The sequence below is a fragment of the Hylaeus anthracinus genome, unplaced genomic scaffold (genome assembly GCF_026225885.1).
Source record: "Hylaeus anthracinus isolate JK02 unplaced genomic scaffold, UHH_iyHylAnth1.0_haploid 0, whole genome shotgun sequence".
Lineage (NCBI taxonomy): Eukaryota > Metazoa > Arthropoda > Insecta > Hymenoptera > Colletidae > Hylaeus > Hylaeus anthracinus.
The window spans coordinates 11,709,373-11,726,933 of NW_026533254.1; the positions used below are offsets into that span (position 1 = coordinate 11,709,373).

Sequence of the window (17,561 nt, forward strand, 5' to 3'; positions counted from 1 at the left end):
AATATCTAGAACTATGCGAAAAGAATTGATTATTCAGTTTTTAGATTTCCTTAGGTATTGCTTCTTTACTTTCAAATTTCGCGCGCCCCTTGAGACACGTAATGTCATCTGTGGCAAGACGTCCAAGTTTTTCGAGAAATAGTTCGAAACTCACGCCGCTAGATGGCCCGACATGTATCTAATTACCTACATTACAGTTATTTTAATATTTTAATTATTTTTAGGAATTGTTTTATGCATATCTTTTGGAAATATAATTAGTAATTTATCTAAGTCAAAAATCTAACATAATAAATGGATGTGCAAATATATGTATGTTTTTTACTCTTTAAAACATTTTAATTAACCTATTGATATTTTTTGTTTTTTGAATTTATCTTTCTTATACTTTATCTACATTTATATACGATCATTGCAGAACTGCATATCAAATTGAGATGTTACAGTCGGGTGATCTCTGTTGATAATAAGATGTAAACAGTACCATTCAATTAACACAATTTGGACGATAAAACATAACATTTCTTCGTACGTAATTCTCAACATTTTTATTGAGATATTTTCGTCACGATCACTTATTTTATAAGGAAATTTTGTTCATAATAAGTATGCAACGAATCACTTAGTTCGAGCCACGTGATCGCACGTGCCCTTGTCTCTATCTTTGTCAGATACTTATTCTCTACTTTATCCTCACGATTGACAAAGTAAAATTTATTTAATTGGAACACTGTTAACGCAAGAGCCACGCATTTGTTTGACAATTCCACTATTTATTCGCATTAGAGTGTTCTGATTATTTCAGATCATTTTATTAAATGCTTGTTAGATCATTTTCGTGGATTTAAATCTACATTCAAAGTTACCCCCACTCTAAACTTTGAGTTCATCTCCTTTTATCGGAGCTCCAGCGGCAGTACCTTCTGCTGCTTGGCCGACGTAACAGATCAGGGAAATCACTTGTTCAAAATGTATGCAAAAACTATTGGAGACCGTCAAGCTGCTAAAGAACATGCTTTGGCTGTTTCGAGAGACTTCGTTGCTCAACCTCGACTCAGTAAGTGATATTTATTTTACCAAAACCAACAGACATGAAATGCGTGAAATACAAGTGCTCAGCGTAAACTGGGCGTAGCAGTGGATCGATTTGCGACCAGTCAGCTGATCTCGAAAGTATTCGTTCTTCAATTGCTCTAATAAATTATAAAAGACTCTTGTAATTACGAACAAATACTTTGAACGATCAACTTTCTAAGTTTAACGAACTAATTATGAACGCGAAGGAATTGTTCATGGAACTATTGTCTGTCTATCATGTGACCACGAACGAAGACATTGACGTGATGAGTTTTGACAAATTTCCGTCTTTAAATTAAATTCTATGTAAACATTCATTAAAACGAAATTATGTATCGTACTTGATAAATTCATTGCACTCCGATTTTTCAGAAGGAATTAAATGAAATAAAATAGGGTATTGCATATTTGAATAGATAATTACTGATGTTAATGATTTATGTTTATTTTTCTAGCATACAAAACTGTGTCAGGTGTGAATGGACCATTGGTTATATTGGATGAAGTCAAATTCCCAAAGTTTGCAGAGATTGTTCAGTTAAAACTAGCTGATGGTTCTATGAGATCTGGTCAAGTGTTGGAAGTATCTGGTTCTAAGGCTGTGGTTCAAGTATTCGAGGGTACTTCTGGCATTGATGCGAAAAACACACTATGTGAATTCACTGGTGACATTTTACGAACACCAGTATCCGAAGACATGTTAGGTCGTGTCTTCAATGGATCTGGAAAGCCAATCGATAAAGGCCCACCGATTCTTGCTGAAGATTTCCTTGACATTGATGGACAGCCTATTAATCCATGGTCACGTATTTACCCTGAAGAAATGATTCAAACTGGTATTTCAGCTATTGATGTTATGAATTCTATTGCTCGTGGCCAAAAAATTCCTATTTTCTCTGCTGCTGGTTTGCCACATAATGAGGTACTTGAATTAATACAATATACTGTGTTTAGTTAATCACAATATATCATTTTTATAATGCATTTATTTTTCTATGATCTGGTATAGATTGCTGCACAAATCTGTCGTCAAGCTGGTCTTGTAAAAGTACCTGGAAAATCAGTTTTGGATTCTCATGAAGACAACTTTGCCATTGTCTTCGCAGCTATGGGTGTGAACATGGAAACCGCCCGTTTCTTCAAACAGGATTTCGAAGAAAATGGTTCTATGGAAAATGTGTGCCTCTTCTTGAATTTGGCCAATGATCCTACCATCGAAAGAATTATTACTCCGCGTCTTGCTTTAACTGCGGCTGAATTTTTGGCTTACCAATGCGAGAAACACGTTTTAGTAATACTTACCGACATGTCCTCCTACGCTGAGGCTCTTCGTGAAGTATCAGCTGCCCGTGAAGAAGTACCTGGACGACGTGGTTTCCCTGGTTACATGTACACCGATTTAGCAACCATATACGAGCGAGCCGGTCGAGTAGAAGGTCGTAATGGTTCTATCACTCAAATTCCAATTCTAACTATGCCAAACGATGATATCACTCACCCTATTCCTGATTTAACGGGATATATTACCGAAGGACAAATTTACGTTGATCGTCAACTTCATAACAGACAAATTTATCCACCTGTTAACGTACTTCCATCTCTTTCCCGTCTTATGAAATCTGCTATCGGCGAAGGCATGACACGAAAAGATCATTCCGATGTATCTAATCAATTGGTAAGTTAAAAAAGAAAGAATAATCATTCAAGTTTAATATTATAAATTTAATAATAATTTTGTTTCAGTATGCCTGCTATGCTATTGGAAAAGATGTACAAGCTATGAAAGCAGTCGTTGGTGAAGAAGCTTTAACACCAGACGATTTGTTATACTTGGAATTCCTTTCCAAATTCGAGAAAAATTTCATTTCTCAGGGAAGTTATGAAAATCGTACTGTTTTCGAGTCATTAGATATCGGCTGGCAATTATTACGTATCTTTCCTAAAGAGATGCTTAAACGAATTCCTGCCAGTACTCTTGCTGAATTTTATCCAAGAGATTCCCGTCATTAATTTTTGTTACACTTATAATTCAATTTCCATCTTCCCAAAAAATCCATGAAAAAATGGTAAATAAAAAATAATGAATTATAGCGGCCTGACCTGTTTCAAGATCAGAAAGGAAATAATTAAATGTGTATAGTGTTTTGAAAGTAGTTGTCCCATATCAGCGAAGTTGTTACAATATTTTCATTAATCAAGTTGGAAATAAAAATCAAGAAAGTTGAAAATTATTAACAAATGTTACACAATATAATTAAATACATTTTGATAAATAAGAAGGCTGAACAACTACAAGTACGCGCTACTAAAAATATTTGTACGGAACTTGTATTTAAAAGGTCAGAGCCATGTTGTGCTGTTTAACGTTAATTCTATAGCGTTAATGTAAGATTAATTATAATAATGTTTTCTGTTTTATCCGAATGTTCGCTTACAGAAAGTGATTGTGTAAAGTGTAATATATTACTCAGTATTAACATAGAAAAAGAGATACGATCATATATCACTTTATATTTTCTTTGTCCTACATTCCAGTATAAATCAATTTGCGAAATGGTTTGTTTCTTCGCTTAAACAACAGAAACAGTAACGTTTAATATTATTCGACGTTGCTACAAATGTATAAACATTTATGGATAAGCAACTTTTAAAATCAATATTCTACAAGCACCCCTATTGCTTTAATGTTGTATAGAATAGTATTCTTGTTTCAAATAAATATATAAAGTATAGTTTACATACAAACTTACATGCATTTGTTAATACTGTCAGTGTAATTAACAGTCAAAACACAAATGGATGCGCATAGTGTGATCATGTCTATTGATGTAAGTCAAAAAAATTATACATACATATACATATGTACACGTGTTTTGTTTCTTTATTATTTTACAAGAGAATAGAATGAATCGAAAAAACATGTGGTTGTAGTAACAGCTTATAAACTATATATATATATATGTTCATTCTGTGCAAAACATCATGTTACATATTTTCAGGATCTGTGTTACTTTTTTAATCATTTTAAAATTTTATTTATTTCAAGTCTTGGCTTGTTAATTGTTGAACTGCTAATTGAACACGGAGCTCGATGCAAGCGTCTTTTTCTTCTATGATGCTGCGAATTAAAGTGGTCATTTTCTTCTAAAATCAGATAAAATAGGTCATACTAATTAGTATTAATTAAACGATATACCGTATTCCTAAAAATGCTCTATGTATATACCTCGAGCAACTGGTTTTCTTTGACTAATTGAATCATGGCTGTCATTTCAGCTTCATTCGGCGAATGTACTCGTTCCTGTGGTTTCTTTTTCTCTGGTCCACGCTCTAATAACATTTCCGTTAGTCGCTTAATTTCATTTCTTTCTTGATTTAATCGCGATTTTAGTAACGCCTGCATGTTTAGCAATTCCTCGTAAATTAGACTCTCTCTCAGTTTATCTATAACATTTTCAGGCTCCGGTTCTACGGCTGAAGCTAAAGTAATGCGACCCATTACAATTGATTATTAAAAGAGATAAGTATAATTCTCATTTAGATACAAACAAAAACAAAAAATTGTGCTTTTCTAATTATTTAAAATGATTTCATTTCATACCACTTTCATTTGTTCTAGATGTATTTTCTTGTTCACTGGGTTGTGATGCAAGCGCAGATGGTTCAGCAGAATCGACACTATCCTTATCAAGTGTTTGAACGTTTCTTTCATTTTGAGTAATATTTGTACTTGTTGGTTCTCTGTCTTCCGAACCATGTGCTTTATTATCCCTTTTTAAGGTCGAAGTATACGTCGATTGAGTTTCAGGTTTTACATGTCCCGAATCTTCTTCTTCAACTTTTACTTTCTGTAAACTTGACTCGACTACATTTTCATCGGTCGATTTGACATCTTCGTCTAAACTTTTTTGTGTAGCACCTTCCACCAACTTTTGAACAGTTTTATATTTTCTCTGAAAAAAATAAAAATTTATAGTTACGTACTATAAATCTTCACGCCTATTTATAAACGTAAAAATAATAACGTCCAACCTTTAATTGCGTTATCATGCGTTGCACTTCCCATAGTTGTTCCTCGCGCGTTTTAGTAACGAAACCTGCATTCATTTGCATATGTATCTGCGAGAGTAATGATTCTTGTTTAGATAGTTCAGCAGTTATACTTTCTATAGAGTCTGGAAGATTAACACTGCCAGATGAAAGTGGTGGAACATATTTCGTTAATTGTACATTTGGAAAGAGAGCTTTGCAATGGAATAACAAAGCTAATAACAATCTATGACTCATTTGTAGTACAGGACTTAATGTCATTGAGACAGTTTGAGCATTCATTTTTGTTGTTTTTTCCTGAAATACAGTTTTGTATGAAGTAAATATACATACATATTATGCTCCAAATTTCTTTGTTCAACATACTCGTGCTGTGACATGGTCTAAATGTAATATAACCCATGCAAGAAGAACTTTGTTACATTCTGGTAGTTGTTGAGTTAACTGTACTAATTGTGCTTCCCTCTGTGCAACATCTTTCGTGGATGCAGCTTGCTCAAATCGAGATATCGTCTCGCTGTTCTCCAGTACAGGTTCTGGTAGCTCCCTATAATTATCAGAATACCAGGTTGAATGGTTTCATTCTAAAGCATATTTTCTGACAAAAATTGTGAAATACAAACCTAAGAAATAATATGAGTAAGCTTGTAGCTACTGTAGGTTCAAACTCAGATATATTTGCAGGTTCTCTGTTGTTATACAATTTTTTCAAGTGTTGAACTTTTGATTTTACTCCTGGAACTTTATACAAACCCTCTATATTCATTCCATGTTCTTCCACATAATCAATGCAATCTCTTACAACTAAAGGCAGTTCAACACCATCATGACAACGACTTCGTTCTACTGCTAAATGCAGGCTAACACCAAACACTGGTTGTTCCTCTAAATAGATAATTTAAACAACTTTATTTAGCTATAATGACACAGTATTAAATATATTCATATATCTTACCACCAATGTCTAAACATTCTTCTCCAGTATGCTTTCCTTTTTTACGATCCTTTAATTTTTGTTTAGCCTTATCCTTCTCCTTTTCCTTGCGCTTTTCCTTGTCTACATCTTTTTCATCTTTGTCTTTTTTTTTCTTATCCTTCTCCTTTTCAGCATCTTTCTCTTTAGCTTCTTTTTCCCTGGATTTTTCTCGTTTTTCTTTCTTTGATGGAAATTTAAAAGCTTTGGTCTTTTTTGTCTTTGAAGGACTTCTGTGAGTTAAATCATATGCTAATTCAATTAATAAAGTGGTTTTATATAAAACAAATAAACGTATATACAATAAATCCTCAAGTTATGTTCATTAATAGATGCATAATTGGGAGGAATATACTTTGGAATAAATTAACCGTGTAAGCGGAGGACTTACGGTATCACAATGTGTAAATTTTTCTTAATTTGACGTATATGTATCATCTCTTTTAACATAAAGAACAATCACTTTCACAACAAAATACACATTCACAATGGAAATAAGGATTAAAATAATTAATAGGATTAAATCATAAATATTTGAAATAAGTTTGCTTCCCATTTGAGAATAATTGACTTTGAATTATTAACTAAGAACATGTATGAATAACACAAATCAATACAACTAACTTTAGATCAGTATGACACTTCATTAGCATGACAGTGCCAACAATATGTGAAAATTAAAGTTACTTTATGATGTAACTTTAATTATAGAAAATATGGAATACTTATCCACACTCTTACAGCATTGAACATTAATTAATAATGAGCAGGATAGACTACTCCTCTTGAAAAAGATAAAATACAAATGACCCTTGACAGTAAAATTTACATAAGAGGTTGAAGGATTATGATGCATAAAAAAGATTGTATAAAAAAACTATTACTTTGTTTCCTGATCCTCATCAGGGGAACTTTCACCTTCTAAGGTGGCATATCCTCGATCTTTTCGATCTTTCTTTTCTTTGCGTTTACCACCAAGGAGTTCTTTTTTAGAATGTTTTTCGTGTCCACCTTCATCACTAACTAGAAGTACACACATATATACATATGACGATTAACTGATCGGAGTATAGATAAATAATTTTTTACGCATAATTAGACATGTCACTGGATATAAAAGGGAATCACGGCGTTTAATTTGCGAATGACTCGAATGACAGATGCATATAACCTCTTCGTCAAAAAGTCGGTAATTTTCGATTAATTAAATTATTAAAAATGCGACGATACGTACAATCACTTTCGTTACTTTTCTTGGCCGATTCTGATGCGTACAATCCTGGAAACTCTTTTTCAACGTCTGGACTCTCGAAATCCATCCTCCTTTTGCCTCCGACTTAAAAACTTGGTGGCAAATTATCGATTATCCGGTTCGAGTTTTCCCATCTCGATTGTCAAAAATTGTACAGGTGTTGAATCGATTGTTTTAAATGCGCGTGTAGGAAGGCCATTTGAAATTTTATTCTTGTTTGTTCGAATTACTTCTGTTTTTATCAAAAACGATATTGTCGACAATTGATGAAAAATTTGTTGTTTCTTTTCCAAGGTTAAAAATTTGTTCACAAGTAGAGTAACGTTGAACTTCTTTAATGTACGTTTAATTTGTCATTTCGCGTATTTCGGAAGGTTGCCATGGTTTAAAGACATGACCATCTGCTTCTCTATTAGCCATATATGTAAAATATGCTTCTTTGAAGGATATTGAAGGAAATTTTCCATAGTCCATTGTATTCCACATTGCTCGCGAATAAAGAATACGGTCTTTACGAACTTGACTGTAAAATATTTCTTTCTTCTCTCTGATCTAGAAATAAATATAATGATGGATGTAATACGACCATAATTTCTGGTTTCTGGTATTTTGCATAGCCAAACCTTTTCTTTGATTTCCTCGGCATAATCGAACGTCAAATTTCTAAGCTGATCTTTTGTCAAGTTTAATGGTGGCGGTTCAATTTTGGATGACCTTCTTACATCAATTAAATCCCACATCATGACACTTTTATTTATTGACTTGTCTAGATACAGAATATATTACGTGTATCAATAGTGTAGGTGTACTAATATATATCACTAGTATTATTTGCCTGCTTACCTCTATCTTCATCGCTAAGAGCAAATCCTTTTCTATATATCAACCAATATTGCAATTGTGGCATTAAGAAACATTTTGGTAGTTTTGCAAACAGAAATCCTTCTACTGCCATTTTTTTTAATTCATTCTAATAATTAAATATTTTTAAAGTTATTGCATGTAATGCTAAGAAAGCAAGAGTTAATAAAGAAGCTATTTTACCTGTGCCAATATCATCAAATCGGTTCCAGAATTGTCAGAAGTTTCATTGTTTTCTTTATTAGAACTCTCTACAATGTTTGCATTTGATTTCATAGTTGTATCTTGCAATTGAGAATGGTCCTGGATTTCTTTGTTCCGAGGTTTTTCATGGTTGTATGAAGTTTGTTGTAATCTAGTATCATTTTCTTTATATTCAGGTTTTTGAGAAATATATGAACTTTTTTGTACATTTGCTTCAGTTTCTTTATGTTCAGGCCTTTGAAGATTATACGAGATTTTTTTTATATTCGTTTCGTTTCTGACATTTTTATTTTTCTTCAATTTCTCTGTTACTACTGAATTATCAGTGATCAGTTTATTTTTATTTTGAAGCTGTGGTTTTATCCGTTTAGAAGGATTTACATTGGTTTTAGTTTGTTTATTTGGTGTGTCTTCTTGGAAGTTCGACGTTACATTGTTATTTTCTTCTATATCTTCATCATCATCATCTACATTAGATTCTAGATTACAACTCTTTTTACAACTATGAGAATCATGCGTATCGTATGCTTCTATAGGAGCATGTATTTGTCTATATGCATCTTCTGCAGCTTTTTGTCTACGTTTCTTTTCAGCAAGCATAATTTCTTCTTTTTTTGGTAATGGACCAGGAGGAATATGTATAGGCGACCAGTGTCGATGAAGACAAACACATGGTAATTCTTCAATACTCGGTTCTGGTGTATGAATAGGTGTAGCCATTTGTACACCACCCACTATTGGTTCAGGTGGTAATTCGCTATAATTTTCGGCAACACCAGTTATACAATATTTAACGTCATCTACATATTCGTCTTCTTTTGGAATTCTTTTTACACCAGATATCATTAATTTTGTATCTACTACCACTGGTTTTGATGTATCCATGATGTTCATAAATGGTTGTTTCTTTAAAGACTTCAGTCTCTGTCGACGTTCCTTCCATTTCATTTTTTCCTCTTTGTGTTCCAGTATTTTCCTCTCGTATTTACATTCGCAAACTGGCCTTTTGATTTTAAGTCTCGGACGTGGTATTTTGCAACCCACTTTATTAAACTTAGCACACTTTAACCAACAAGGCATGCTGTCTCTGCATCGTGTAAAATAGTCGATCAACCCTGTATCTTTAAGTGATAAATTCCATCGTTCTTTTTGTGATTTCTCCTCTATTAATTCTTGTCTAGTTTTATTGAATTCTTTCATCGTTTGTTTTTCTTCGTCATTCTGATGTAGAAATTCATTATCATATATATCCGTATATTCATTACAACCACAAGGTTCTTTACGTTTTAATGATTCTAATATGACATCTTTCGGCCCGCTATGTTCTTCAAGTAATTTCAGACTTGGATGTCTACGTTTAGTGAGGCACATATCATATGGGGATTTGTAAAGATCATATTCAGGTACATATTCATCGCTTCTGCGTGGGCTTGGCGGTGGAGTATGGTAGATTACACCATCTATAACTTGCATTTTCTTGTCATCTTCATCTTTCTTTCTTTTTAACTTCTTCGTTTCCTCATCATCCTTTTTTCCACCTATAAGTCCACCGATATTGTACAATAATACTTTCTTCTTATTCCTATTTTCACGACAAAGACATGGTTTTCCTCCCTCCCGTACTGCTATTGTCTCTGGAGGATAATCCGGTTCAGCAAGATAAACCAAAGTCTTTTTTGTCGGCAATTGTTGTTCCGACTTTGTTCTCCAACCGCAAGGTCCTTTGCTTGGTAATTGTACATCTGTCTCTTTATCAGTTTGTACAGAACCATCTGTGTCTTCTATGTCCTCATACTCTAGTGCACATTTTCTTGGGGGTTCTTCAGGAAGATCTACTGGTTTAACATCATGAGGATATAGTTCAGAAGAGTTCAGCATCTCCTTTAAATTTAATATTTGTTTCTTCGGATCGATATCTATGTCTTCAATAATTTGCATATCTTTCTTTCGATCTCGTTTCGTAGTCTTCTTCTTCAAATTATGCGATTTACTTGCCTTCTTTCTGACAATGGTGCCCGTTGGCACTGTTTGTTTTTTACTTAATTTGTTTACTTTTGTTCCTTCTCTGATTTGTTTATCGATTTTAATATTTACTGAGTCTTCAAATTTTGTTTTAGATCTTTTATTTAATTGCTTGCGATGCGTAGCGGTATTTTTACTAAGTCTGGTTTCATTATCTTTCGATTTCCTTACTGATGCCTTTTCATCTCGTTTCGATTTGGTATCAAATCTCTTGCTTAATTTTTTTGTTAATGTACCCATCTTTTCTGGTTTCATTTTCGATTTCACATTTTCCTTACTTTGCTTAGGTATTTCTGGCACTTGATACGATTTACTCTCTTCTTTTATATTTCTAGAAGACACATTTGTTTCGTTCACTTTTTTGTGACTGCTTTTACTTCTTTTCGATTTTAGAAGTTTTTGATCTTTTATTTTATCATCAGCTACTTCACTTCTCGTTACCTTATCAAGTGCTCCTTTAGCTTCCGTTCGAGTTCCTGGAGATTTTGGATAAGTTTCTCGAGTGCCTTCTCTTTCAATTGATCTTGATTTTTGTTTGGTTATCCTTTCATTTTTTTTTTGCTTAGAATCCAAAGATTTTTTTTCTGAATCCCTGGTACGAACTTTTGCGCTATCTTCTTTTGTAATGGATTTTGAAACATCTTTTTGTGATGAAGATTCCTGAGATGGAAGAACTTGGTCATGTTCGCTCACTAATGTTTTAGATTCTACAGGTGTTGACGGTCGTTTTGGAGAACTAAGTTTCAATAACTTTTTAAAATCTGTTTCAGATTCCTTCTCTGATGGTGCTGTACGAAATATGTTCCATGGATCATCGTAGCCGGGATAAGTGGGATCAGGGATGAATTTTTCCTCCTTCTTCTCCACTCCTTTTTTTCTACTTGCTATAGAATCGGGACTCATATGACATTTTTTATCGCGTTTCTTTTCTTTTTCTTTTACTTTTTCAGGAGGTTTTTGCGGTTCCTCTTCTTCTTCGTCGTCATAATCAAAATCTTCTTCATCGAATTCTCCCGGAATTTCTTCGATTCCTACTTCTTGTTTTTTAAATGGTACTCGCTCGCCAAAAGGCCCTTCGCAGATAGCTCGTCCAGGTTTCGTTCCACACGGAGGACCCTGGATAATTCAATCGCGTTAATATTACGAACAAAATAGTTACTAAACTTTAGTTTAAAAAAGTAATAAACCATACTCTCAATATCTCTTTCCGTAATCTCTCTTGCTCTGCTAATTCTTCTGGAGTTAAAGTATGCAACGCACCCCACGGTCCTCCACAGATACCCATACCATGCTCATCTCCGCACGGTTGAAAATCAGCAATACTGTACATCCTCTTCTTTTCCGGGGAAGCATCCTTTTGCGCTTTTTGTTTCGCTTTCTCTGCTCTTCTCTTTAATTTCATTATATCGTGTATAAATGGATTCCTTCTGCATGATTTATCACCAGGATATAATTTACAAGACAAAGCTGGAGATTCGTTGGGTCTGAATTTTTTTCCAAAACACAAACCATCTTCCTTTGTCCACGGTATGTGATCATGACTCACTGGTGGAGTCAAACCTTTTTCGAATATCTGCTGAACTGCGCATACACATGGCGGAACATTTCTAGGTGGTCTAGGTGGCGGATGTTCAACAATTCGAGCTGGCACACGCACAATATCCTTTTTGAAACCGGAAATGAAATACTGCGTTTCGCCTTTCTCATTTGTGATGCCATTTATGAGAACGTTAGTTTTGAGAACATCCTCCGAGGCTATAACTTCTAATAAATTAACCGTCGATTCTGGAGGAGTTGGCGCGGGAGAATGCATTGCCATAGATCCTACAATACATCTATTACAAAAAAAATTATAAAATATATTTCGGAAGTATTATACACTCATTTTATTAGTATCATTACTTGTTCTTCTTTTTATCTTCAGCTATGGTATCTATCACGAAAAAGGGTGATTTCGTTTCCTTTGCCTTTAAATACGACTTTCTTGTTTGTCTGCAAGAACAACAACTATCGCATGTAGGTTCTCGAAATACTAGTCTCGTCACAGCTTCTATCCTTTTTATCAGGTTGTTTGCTTCCCTTTCTACTTCTCGAAATTCTTCATCCGCATTTTGCAACCACTCCTGCCACTTTGGGGATAAATTTTCTCTACCATTTGGATAAATTTTTTTATCCCCATCTCCAAGTTTTAGCACAGCAAAAAATCTTTCGTCGCTATTAGTTGGTGTTACATTCGCGATACCAGTCATTTCATATGTTACCGGGCACGTTGGTGGTTCATCGGCGGCACCTGATATTATGTAGTGAGCATGTTTCTCGCCAAGCCAAGATTTCTTATTTGGCTGAGGTGGTTGTAAAACACCTGAGATGTGTTATGAACAATGTTTAAAAATTATTCAGCATACTTCATTCATACCCAAACAAATAACATACCACATATTTTATACTCAACTGGCCCTGGCATTTCACTAACTCCATTGATTGTGAAATCAAATACTTTACTTCCGTTAGGTAATTGTGGAATATCAGTACGTTCTTCTGTATTTATTGTATTATTTACTATATCCAATTGCTTATGTTCTTCATTCTTAATATCTGAAATATAAATAGTTAATGTTAGGACAGTAATTCTTTTGATGATAGGGGTAATTTTTTAAAAACAGAACAGATTTTTTAGGTATCGAAGTTTGATAATACTTCCTATATAATGTTTGTACTTTAATGTATCATACCTATATTGGGTTTCTCTTTGAAAACATTACGTCTTTGCTTTTCTTTAGTAACATTAATACTGATTTTGTTAATAGGATTATTAGTAGAAGTATTAGTAGAAGTTTTCTCTGCGACTTTCACTGTAACATCATATTTTTGCTTTGAATTGATAGGAATATTCTTTTCTTGTTCTCTTTCTATGGAAATTCTTTGTTGATTATTTTGAGATAGATTCTGCAACTTGTTAGATTTATTTTCACCACTGTTAAAATTCATTTCTTTGTTCCTATATGTACTTAAGATACAGTCTTTAGGTGGCAATATTATGTTTGGTATCGGCATTAATTGACACTGTTTTTCCCAGTGTTGCAAACGATTATAGTAAGATGCCCAGTCTGGGCGTATAAAAAGTTCTTCTTCATAGGGTGATGGCATTTTTTTTCTTATTGGAGATGTCGGCGGTACAGCTACAATATAAAGAATATATGCTTATCTTGTAACTCAATAGTATATTTAACAACAAACATTACGTTTAGGAGGAAACTTTGGCATTATCACAGGAGGTAATCTTTCATGTAATTCTACTACAGCTTCTGGCAAAGTTAAAAATGCAATAGCTGATAAGATTATTCTCTCATTGGAGTCGTAAACTTTTCCTAAAATTTTAATAACATATGGTTATTTTATTTTGTTAAACAATCAATTTTGTACTAGTGTAATAACTAACTGTATCCTTCTTCTTCAAAATAGTTTCCTGTTAGTATTTTGTAGATTTCCCTTAGAAATTCAATTGCATTACAATTATGAGATACATGTAATTTTTTAATAATATGTGGTTTGAGTGTAAAAAATGTAGATGTTATTCCAATTTCTGAAAGTGTTCTCTGTGTACGTCCTGTTACCATTTCTTCGCAATCTTTATGCATTACACATTGCAACATCATTAAATTCTTCATCTATAATATAAAAATATTTCTTCAGGTAATATTTTTATATTTTATAATACTACACTGTATTTAGTGATATTATTAAGCACCATACTTGTCTAATGGAAAAATCTTGGTACCATCGAGGCTGAGTATTCACTTCTTTTTTCATAAAAAGTTCAACTAAAAATGGAAATATATTAAACATTCTTTTATCAGCAGTGTTATAAAACTATGAGGGTACATTATATATGTTTACAATTTTTTTTTCCAATAAGGGTATTTCTATCCATTTCTTCATTGTATAATTTCTGTTTTTCTTTCCACATTATATCTTTTGCAAGTGCAATCTCATCTTCTAGATACCATTGCAGTGGTTTATTTAGAGAACGCATTACTCTTGGATCATACAAATCCTCATATTGCTGTACAGATTTAAAATCATCGCGTGAAGATCCCCCACGAATACGTGGGTATGGACTACTTTGCAAACCATTTAAGATTTGTCTATGCTTCATAGGAAGTTTACATTTGTGATCTCCATTATCTAAGTGCTTAGTCGTTGGATTTCTTTCTTTCAATTCAAAATCTACAGAATCAGCAAATTGTGCTTGAAACTTTAAAGTTGGACTTTCATTTATTGTATGTACGGATATTGATGAAAACTTATAAAATGATTGCAGCTTGTTATAGTTTATTGGTGGATCAATGTCATCAATTGAACAACAAAAACCAAAAGGCTTCAGAATCATGTTTTCTTCTTCATACCTTTTAAAGAAAATTAATACATTTATGTTTAAGTTATGTATAACAAAATTTATATATTTACCTCCTGCGAGTCAACCTAAGTTGTGTATTAGATGTTTTTGATTTGATGGAACTAGACATTCTGGCCGAATGAAGTTGAAGGGTGGTGGTAATTAAAAAACTACGTTGTTTATTGTTTGGATGCCATTTAATTTGTGTTCTGTTACACTCGTGAATTTGAAAATTGAGTAATGGTTGTGTAAGGTAATAGTAGTTTGAAGTTTAGTGTAATGAATGTGCCTGCAGATACTACATTATATAGGGTAGCTTGCTAAAGATAAAACATTTTAACAATTCATTATTTGTACATGAATTGACTGATATCAAGTTTTTTAAATAAATATAAATATAGAAGAATGTGGCGCCATCTCGCGGCCAGAAGTGTAAACTATTTCACGACGAGCTTGGGCGGCTTGTTGAGAGATGGCGCCACATTTTCCGATATTTTTATTTATTTAAAAAACTTAATATCAATCAATTATTAATGTACAAAACATTAATTAGAAGTTGAATTGTGATAATTGCTATGTAAAATTATATGAATATGCAGAAAAAAGTACAAAATGTGAATGTGTGTGAAAAATTAGTTTGGTCGCCGCCGCTAGATGGCGATACTAGTCTTAGGTCCATTAACTTCCTCATATGCACTTATGTATGGAAATATATGATTGCAATGAGTCCAATGAATAATACAGAATAATTATTAACAATTACAGTGTTGCTCGTACTTCCTCTGGAGTAATTACACACCCCATTTATTCTTTTAAAAGGCTGGCTAAAATCTGCTCTTAGAAATCTATTGAATCATTCGATTTCGTGAATAGTTAATCTTGGCGATAGAAGCTTATAAAGTAAATTATTTATTTGCTAAGTTTTATGTCTAAGGCAGAATGGAATTTTATACAAAGCGATAATCATACTTACTTTAAGTCAATTGACTCGAAAAATTTAAAGATGTATACGCCATATCAACCGATCGATGTATCGATCAATTAGTGAATTACATAATCAAGGATTTCTCAAATGAGTTTTGTGTACTATTAATAAACAATCTTCTAGCGTATTCTCGACCGAAACAGTACCTTGTTAGAGTCGGAAACGGGCGTTTCGTATCTTTATCAATTTTTCGTTATGCGTCGAAGTTATGGTTGACGAAAATATCGAAGAGAAAATAATTGATCTTTACAGTCAAGGAAAGTGGATAGATATCGTCAATTTGGATTGTATTTCGAACGAATTCGAAAAATGTAGATTATTTTGGGTATTACCAACCATTAATGATTTGAATTGGATCAAAGAAATAATTGATAAACATAGTCTGACTGGATTAGCAAGTATAGGATGCGGGTGTGGGTTGTTAGAATGGTTGTTTCGAGAATATTCTGGTAAGTCGTTCATAACATACTTTGTCGAATGTAATTCGTCGAAATATTCGTAATTTCTAATTATAAACTTCTCGGATAATACATTTTTAGCTTTCGATTATTTTGTTTAAGGCCTGGATGTGATCGGCATAGAATTAGATCGGTCGTGGTGGCGTAGCAAATATTCTCCGCCCTTGTTTTTGGAAAATATATTTTTCGTTCAGGAGAACAATATAGAAAATTTATGTCTATCAGAAAAATACGCTCTTCTTTTTTGTTATTTTAACAACGAATTAGCATTTTCCGATTACGTTGCAAATTACAAGGGGAACCTTATTTTCGTCATTGGACCCGAAGATGGCCAACATCGTTTCACAGATCCGATGCCCTTCGATACGAAATTCGACGAGTATGGTTGGAAGTTATTAGATAAGAAACAAGTTGAACGATCTAATGATTACGTTACAGTTTACGCCAGATGACTAAGTATATCGATGATTGTTATCAGGCCCAGTGCAAGGCAGGTTCAGCGCGTTCGCGAATGCTGATACCATTAACAGATGCAAGACATTTTATTATTAGCGATGATTCAGTTTGAAGAAGTGACAAAAATCATTCAAAGTATTATTATTTAATATTCATCTTATAAAAGATATGTAACAGCATTTGTAAATAAATAATTCCGCGTTGTAAAATTTAAATGTAGGATTTGATTGTGAATTCAGGTCCCGTAAAATTTTTGAACCCAGCCCCGCAAAAGGTCACGCCGGCCCTGATTGTTATACTACAGGGTGTCCCAAAAATGTTGTAACACCTTGAAAGAGGTGGTTCAGGGGATGATTTGAAACAACTTTTCCCTTAGCGAAAATGTTGTCCGAGGCTTCGTTGAGGAGATATTAACGGAAAACACTGACCAATCAGAGCGCGCGTATACCGTTGGAGCGGCCTTGGTAGCGAAGGCTACGAGCTAAGCGGCCGGGTCCAATGTCCTTCGATGCACGTCGAGTCGCTTGTTCGTGTACAAGCGCGGCCGCTTAGCCCATAGCCTTCGCTACCACGGCCGCTCCAACGGTATACGCGCGCTCTGATTGGTCAGTGTTTTCCGTTAATATCTCCTCAACGAAGCCTCGAACAACATTTTCGCTAAGGAAAAAGTTGTTTCAAATCACCTCCCGAACCACCCCTTTCAATGTGTTACAACATTTTTGGGACACTCTGTATAATTGTTCAATCAGAACCCGACGAAAATTGAAATGCGAAGTTGCCGCTTGCTCGATTTCATAACTACGACGTTGAATAAAATAATACTTTTA

The 17,561-nt window shown here is 33.8% G+C and overlaps 4 protein-coding genes across 4 annotated transcripts; 2 read left to right on the forward strand and 2 right to left on the reverse strand.

The window, feature by feature from the left end:
* The first annotated feature begins 899 nt into the window (after positions 1 to 899).
* On the forward strand, positions 900 to 3,822 carry LOC128895179 (V-type proton ATPase subunit B). Its single transcript, XM_054157533.1, has 4 exons — positions 900 to 1,057; positions 1,533 to 1,999; positions 2,087 to 2,752; positions 2,821 to 3,822. The coding sequence occupies exons 1-4, from the start codon at positions 970 to 972 to the stop codon at positions 3,085 to 3,087; spliced, it is 1,488 nt and encodes a 495-aa protein (XP_054013508.1). The 5' UTR covers positions 900 to 969; the 3' UTR covers positions 3,088 to 3,822.
* Positions 3,823 to 4,113: 291 nt separating this feature from the next.
* On the reverse strand, positions 4,114 to 7,419 carry LOC128892289 (ralA-binding protein 1). The gene is made up of 9 exons (XM_054152621.1): positions 7,335 to 7,419; positions 6,985 to 7,123; positions 6,083 to 6,333; positions 5,751 to 6,012; positions 5,494 to 5,674; positions 5,110 to 5,424; positions 4,679 to 5,030; positions 4,304 to 4,557; positions 4,114 to 4,221 (listed from the first exon to the last, which is right to left on the reverse strand). Exons 1-9 carry the CDS (start codon positions 7,417 to 7,419, stop codon positions 4,114 to 4,116), a joined length of 1,947 nt encoding a protein of 648 aa, XP_054008596.1.
* LOC128894926 (uncharacterized) lies at positions 6,236 to 15,785 on the reverse strand. The gene is made up of 14 exons (XM_054157036.1): positions 14,907 to 15,785; positions 14,337 to 14,845; positions 14,193 to 14,260; positions 13,879 to 14,107; positions 13,682 to 13,807; positions 13,172 to 13,618; positions 12,873 to 13,034; positions 12,342 to 12,801; positions 11,632 to 12,274; positions 8,397 to 11,555; positions 8,196 to 8,322; positions 7,976 to 8,118; positions 7,335 to 7,904; positions 6,236 to 6,333 (listed from the first exon to the last, which is right to left on the reverse strand). Exons 1-13 carry the CDS (start codon positions 14,963 to 14,965, stop codon positions 7,698 to 7,700), a joined length of 6,339 nt encoding a protein of 2,112 aa, XP_054013011.1. The 5' UTR covers positions 14,966 to 15,785; the 3' UTR covers positions 6,236 to 6,333; positions 7,335 to 7,697.
* Positions 15,786 to 15,947: 162 nt separating this feature from the next.
* Positions 15,948 to 16,771, forward strand: LOC128895326 (uncharacterized). Its single transcript, XM_054157836.1, has 2 exons — positions 15,948 to 16,269; positions 16,381 to 16,771. Exons 1-2 carry the CDS (start codon positions 16,029 to 16,031, stop codon positions 16,728 to 16,730), a joined length of 591 nt encoding a protein of 196 aa, XP_054013811.1. The 5' UTR covers positions 15,948 to 16,028; the 3' UTR covers positions 16,731 to 16,771.
* The last annotated feature ends 790 nt before the right edge of the window (positions 16,772 to 17,561 follow it).

Bases quoted from the DNA above. Each gene is read 5' to 3' on its own strand.
- LOC128895179 (XM_054157533.1), top strand. From the start codon at position 970: ATGTATGCAAAAACTATTGGAGACCGTCAAGCTGCTAAAGAACATGCT. The intron at 1,058-1,532 runs GTAAGTGATATT...TTATTTTTCTAG, and splicing joins CGTTGCTCAACCTCGACTCA to CATACAAAACTGTGTCAGGT. The intron at 2,000-2,086 runs GTACTTGAATTA...GATCTGGTATAG, and splicing joins CTGGTTTGCCACATAATGAG to ATTGCTGCACAAATCTGTCG.
- LOC128892289 (XM_054152621.1), bottom strand. From the start codon at position 7,419: ATGGATTTCGAGAGTCCAGACGTTGAAAAAGAGTTTCCAGGATTGTAC. The intron at 5,425-5,493 runs GTATGTTGAACA...ACTGTATTTCAG, and splicing joins TAGACCATGTCACAGCACGA to GAAAAAACAACAAAAATGAA. The intron at 4,558-4,678 runs GTATGAAATGAA...GCATTACTTTAG, and splicing joins ATCTAGAACAAATGAAAGTG to CTTCAGCCGTAGAACCGGAG.
- LOC128894926 (XM_054157036.1), bottom strand. From the start codon at position 14,965: ATGTCTAGTTCCATCAAATCAAAAACATCTAATACACAACTTAGGTTG. The intron at 14,261-14,336 runs GTAAACATATAT...TTCCATTTTTAG, and splicing joins CCTTATTGGAAAAAAAAATT to TTGAACTTTTTATGAAAAAA. The intron at 14,108-14,192 runs GTATGGTGCTTA...TTTATATTATAG, and splicing joins AAGATTTTTCCATTAGACAA to ATGAAGAATTTAATGATGTT.
- LOC128895326 (XM_054157836.1), top strand. From the start codon at position 16,029: ATGGTTGACGAAAATATCGAAGAGAAAATAATTGATCTTTACAGTCAA. The intron at 16,270-16,380 runs GTAAGTCGTTCA...ATTTTGTTTAAG, and splicing joins GTTGTTTCGAGAATATTCTG to GCCTGGATGTGATCGGCATA.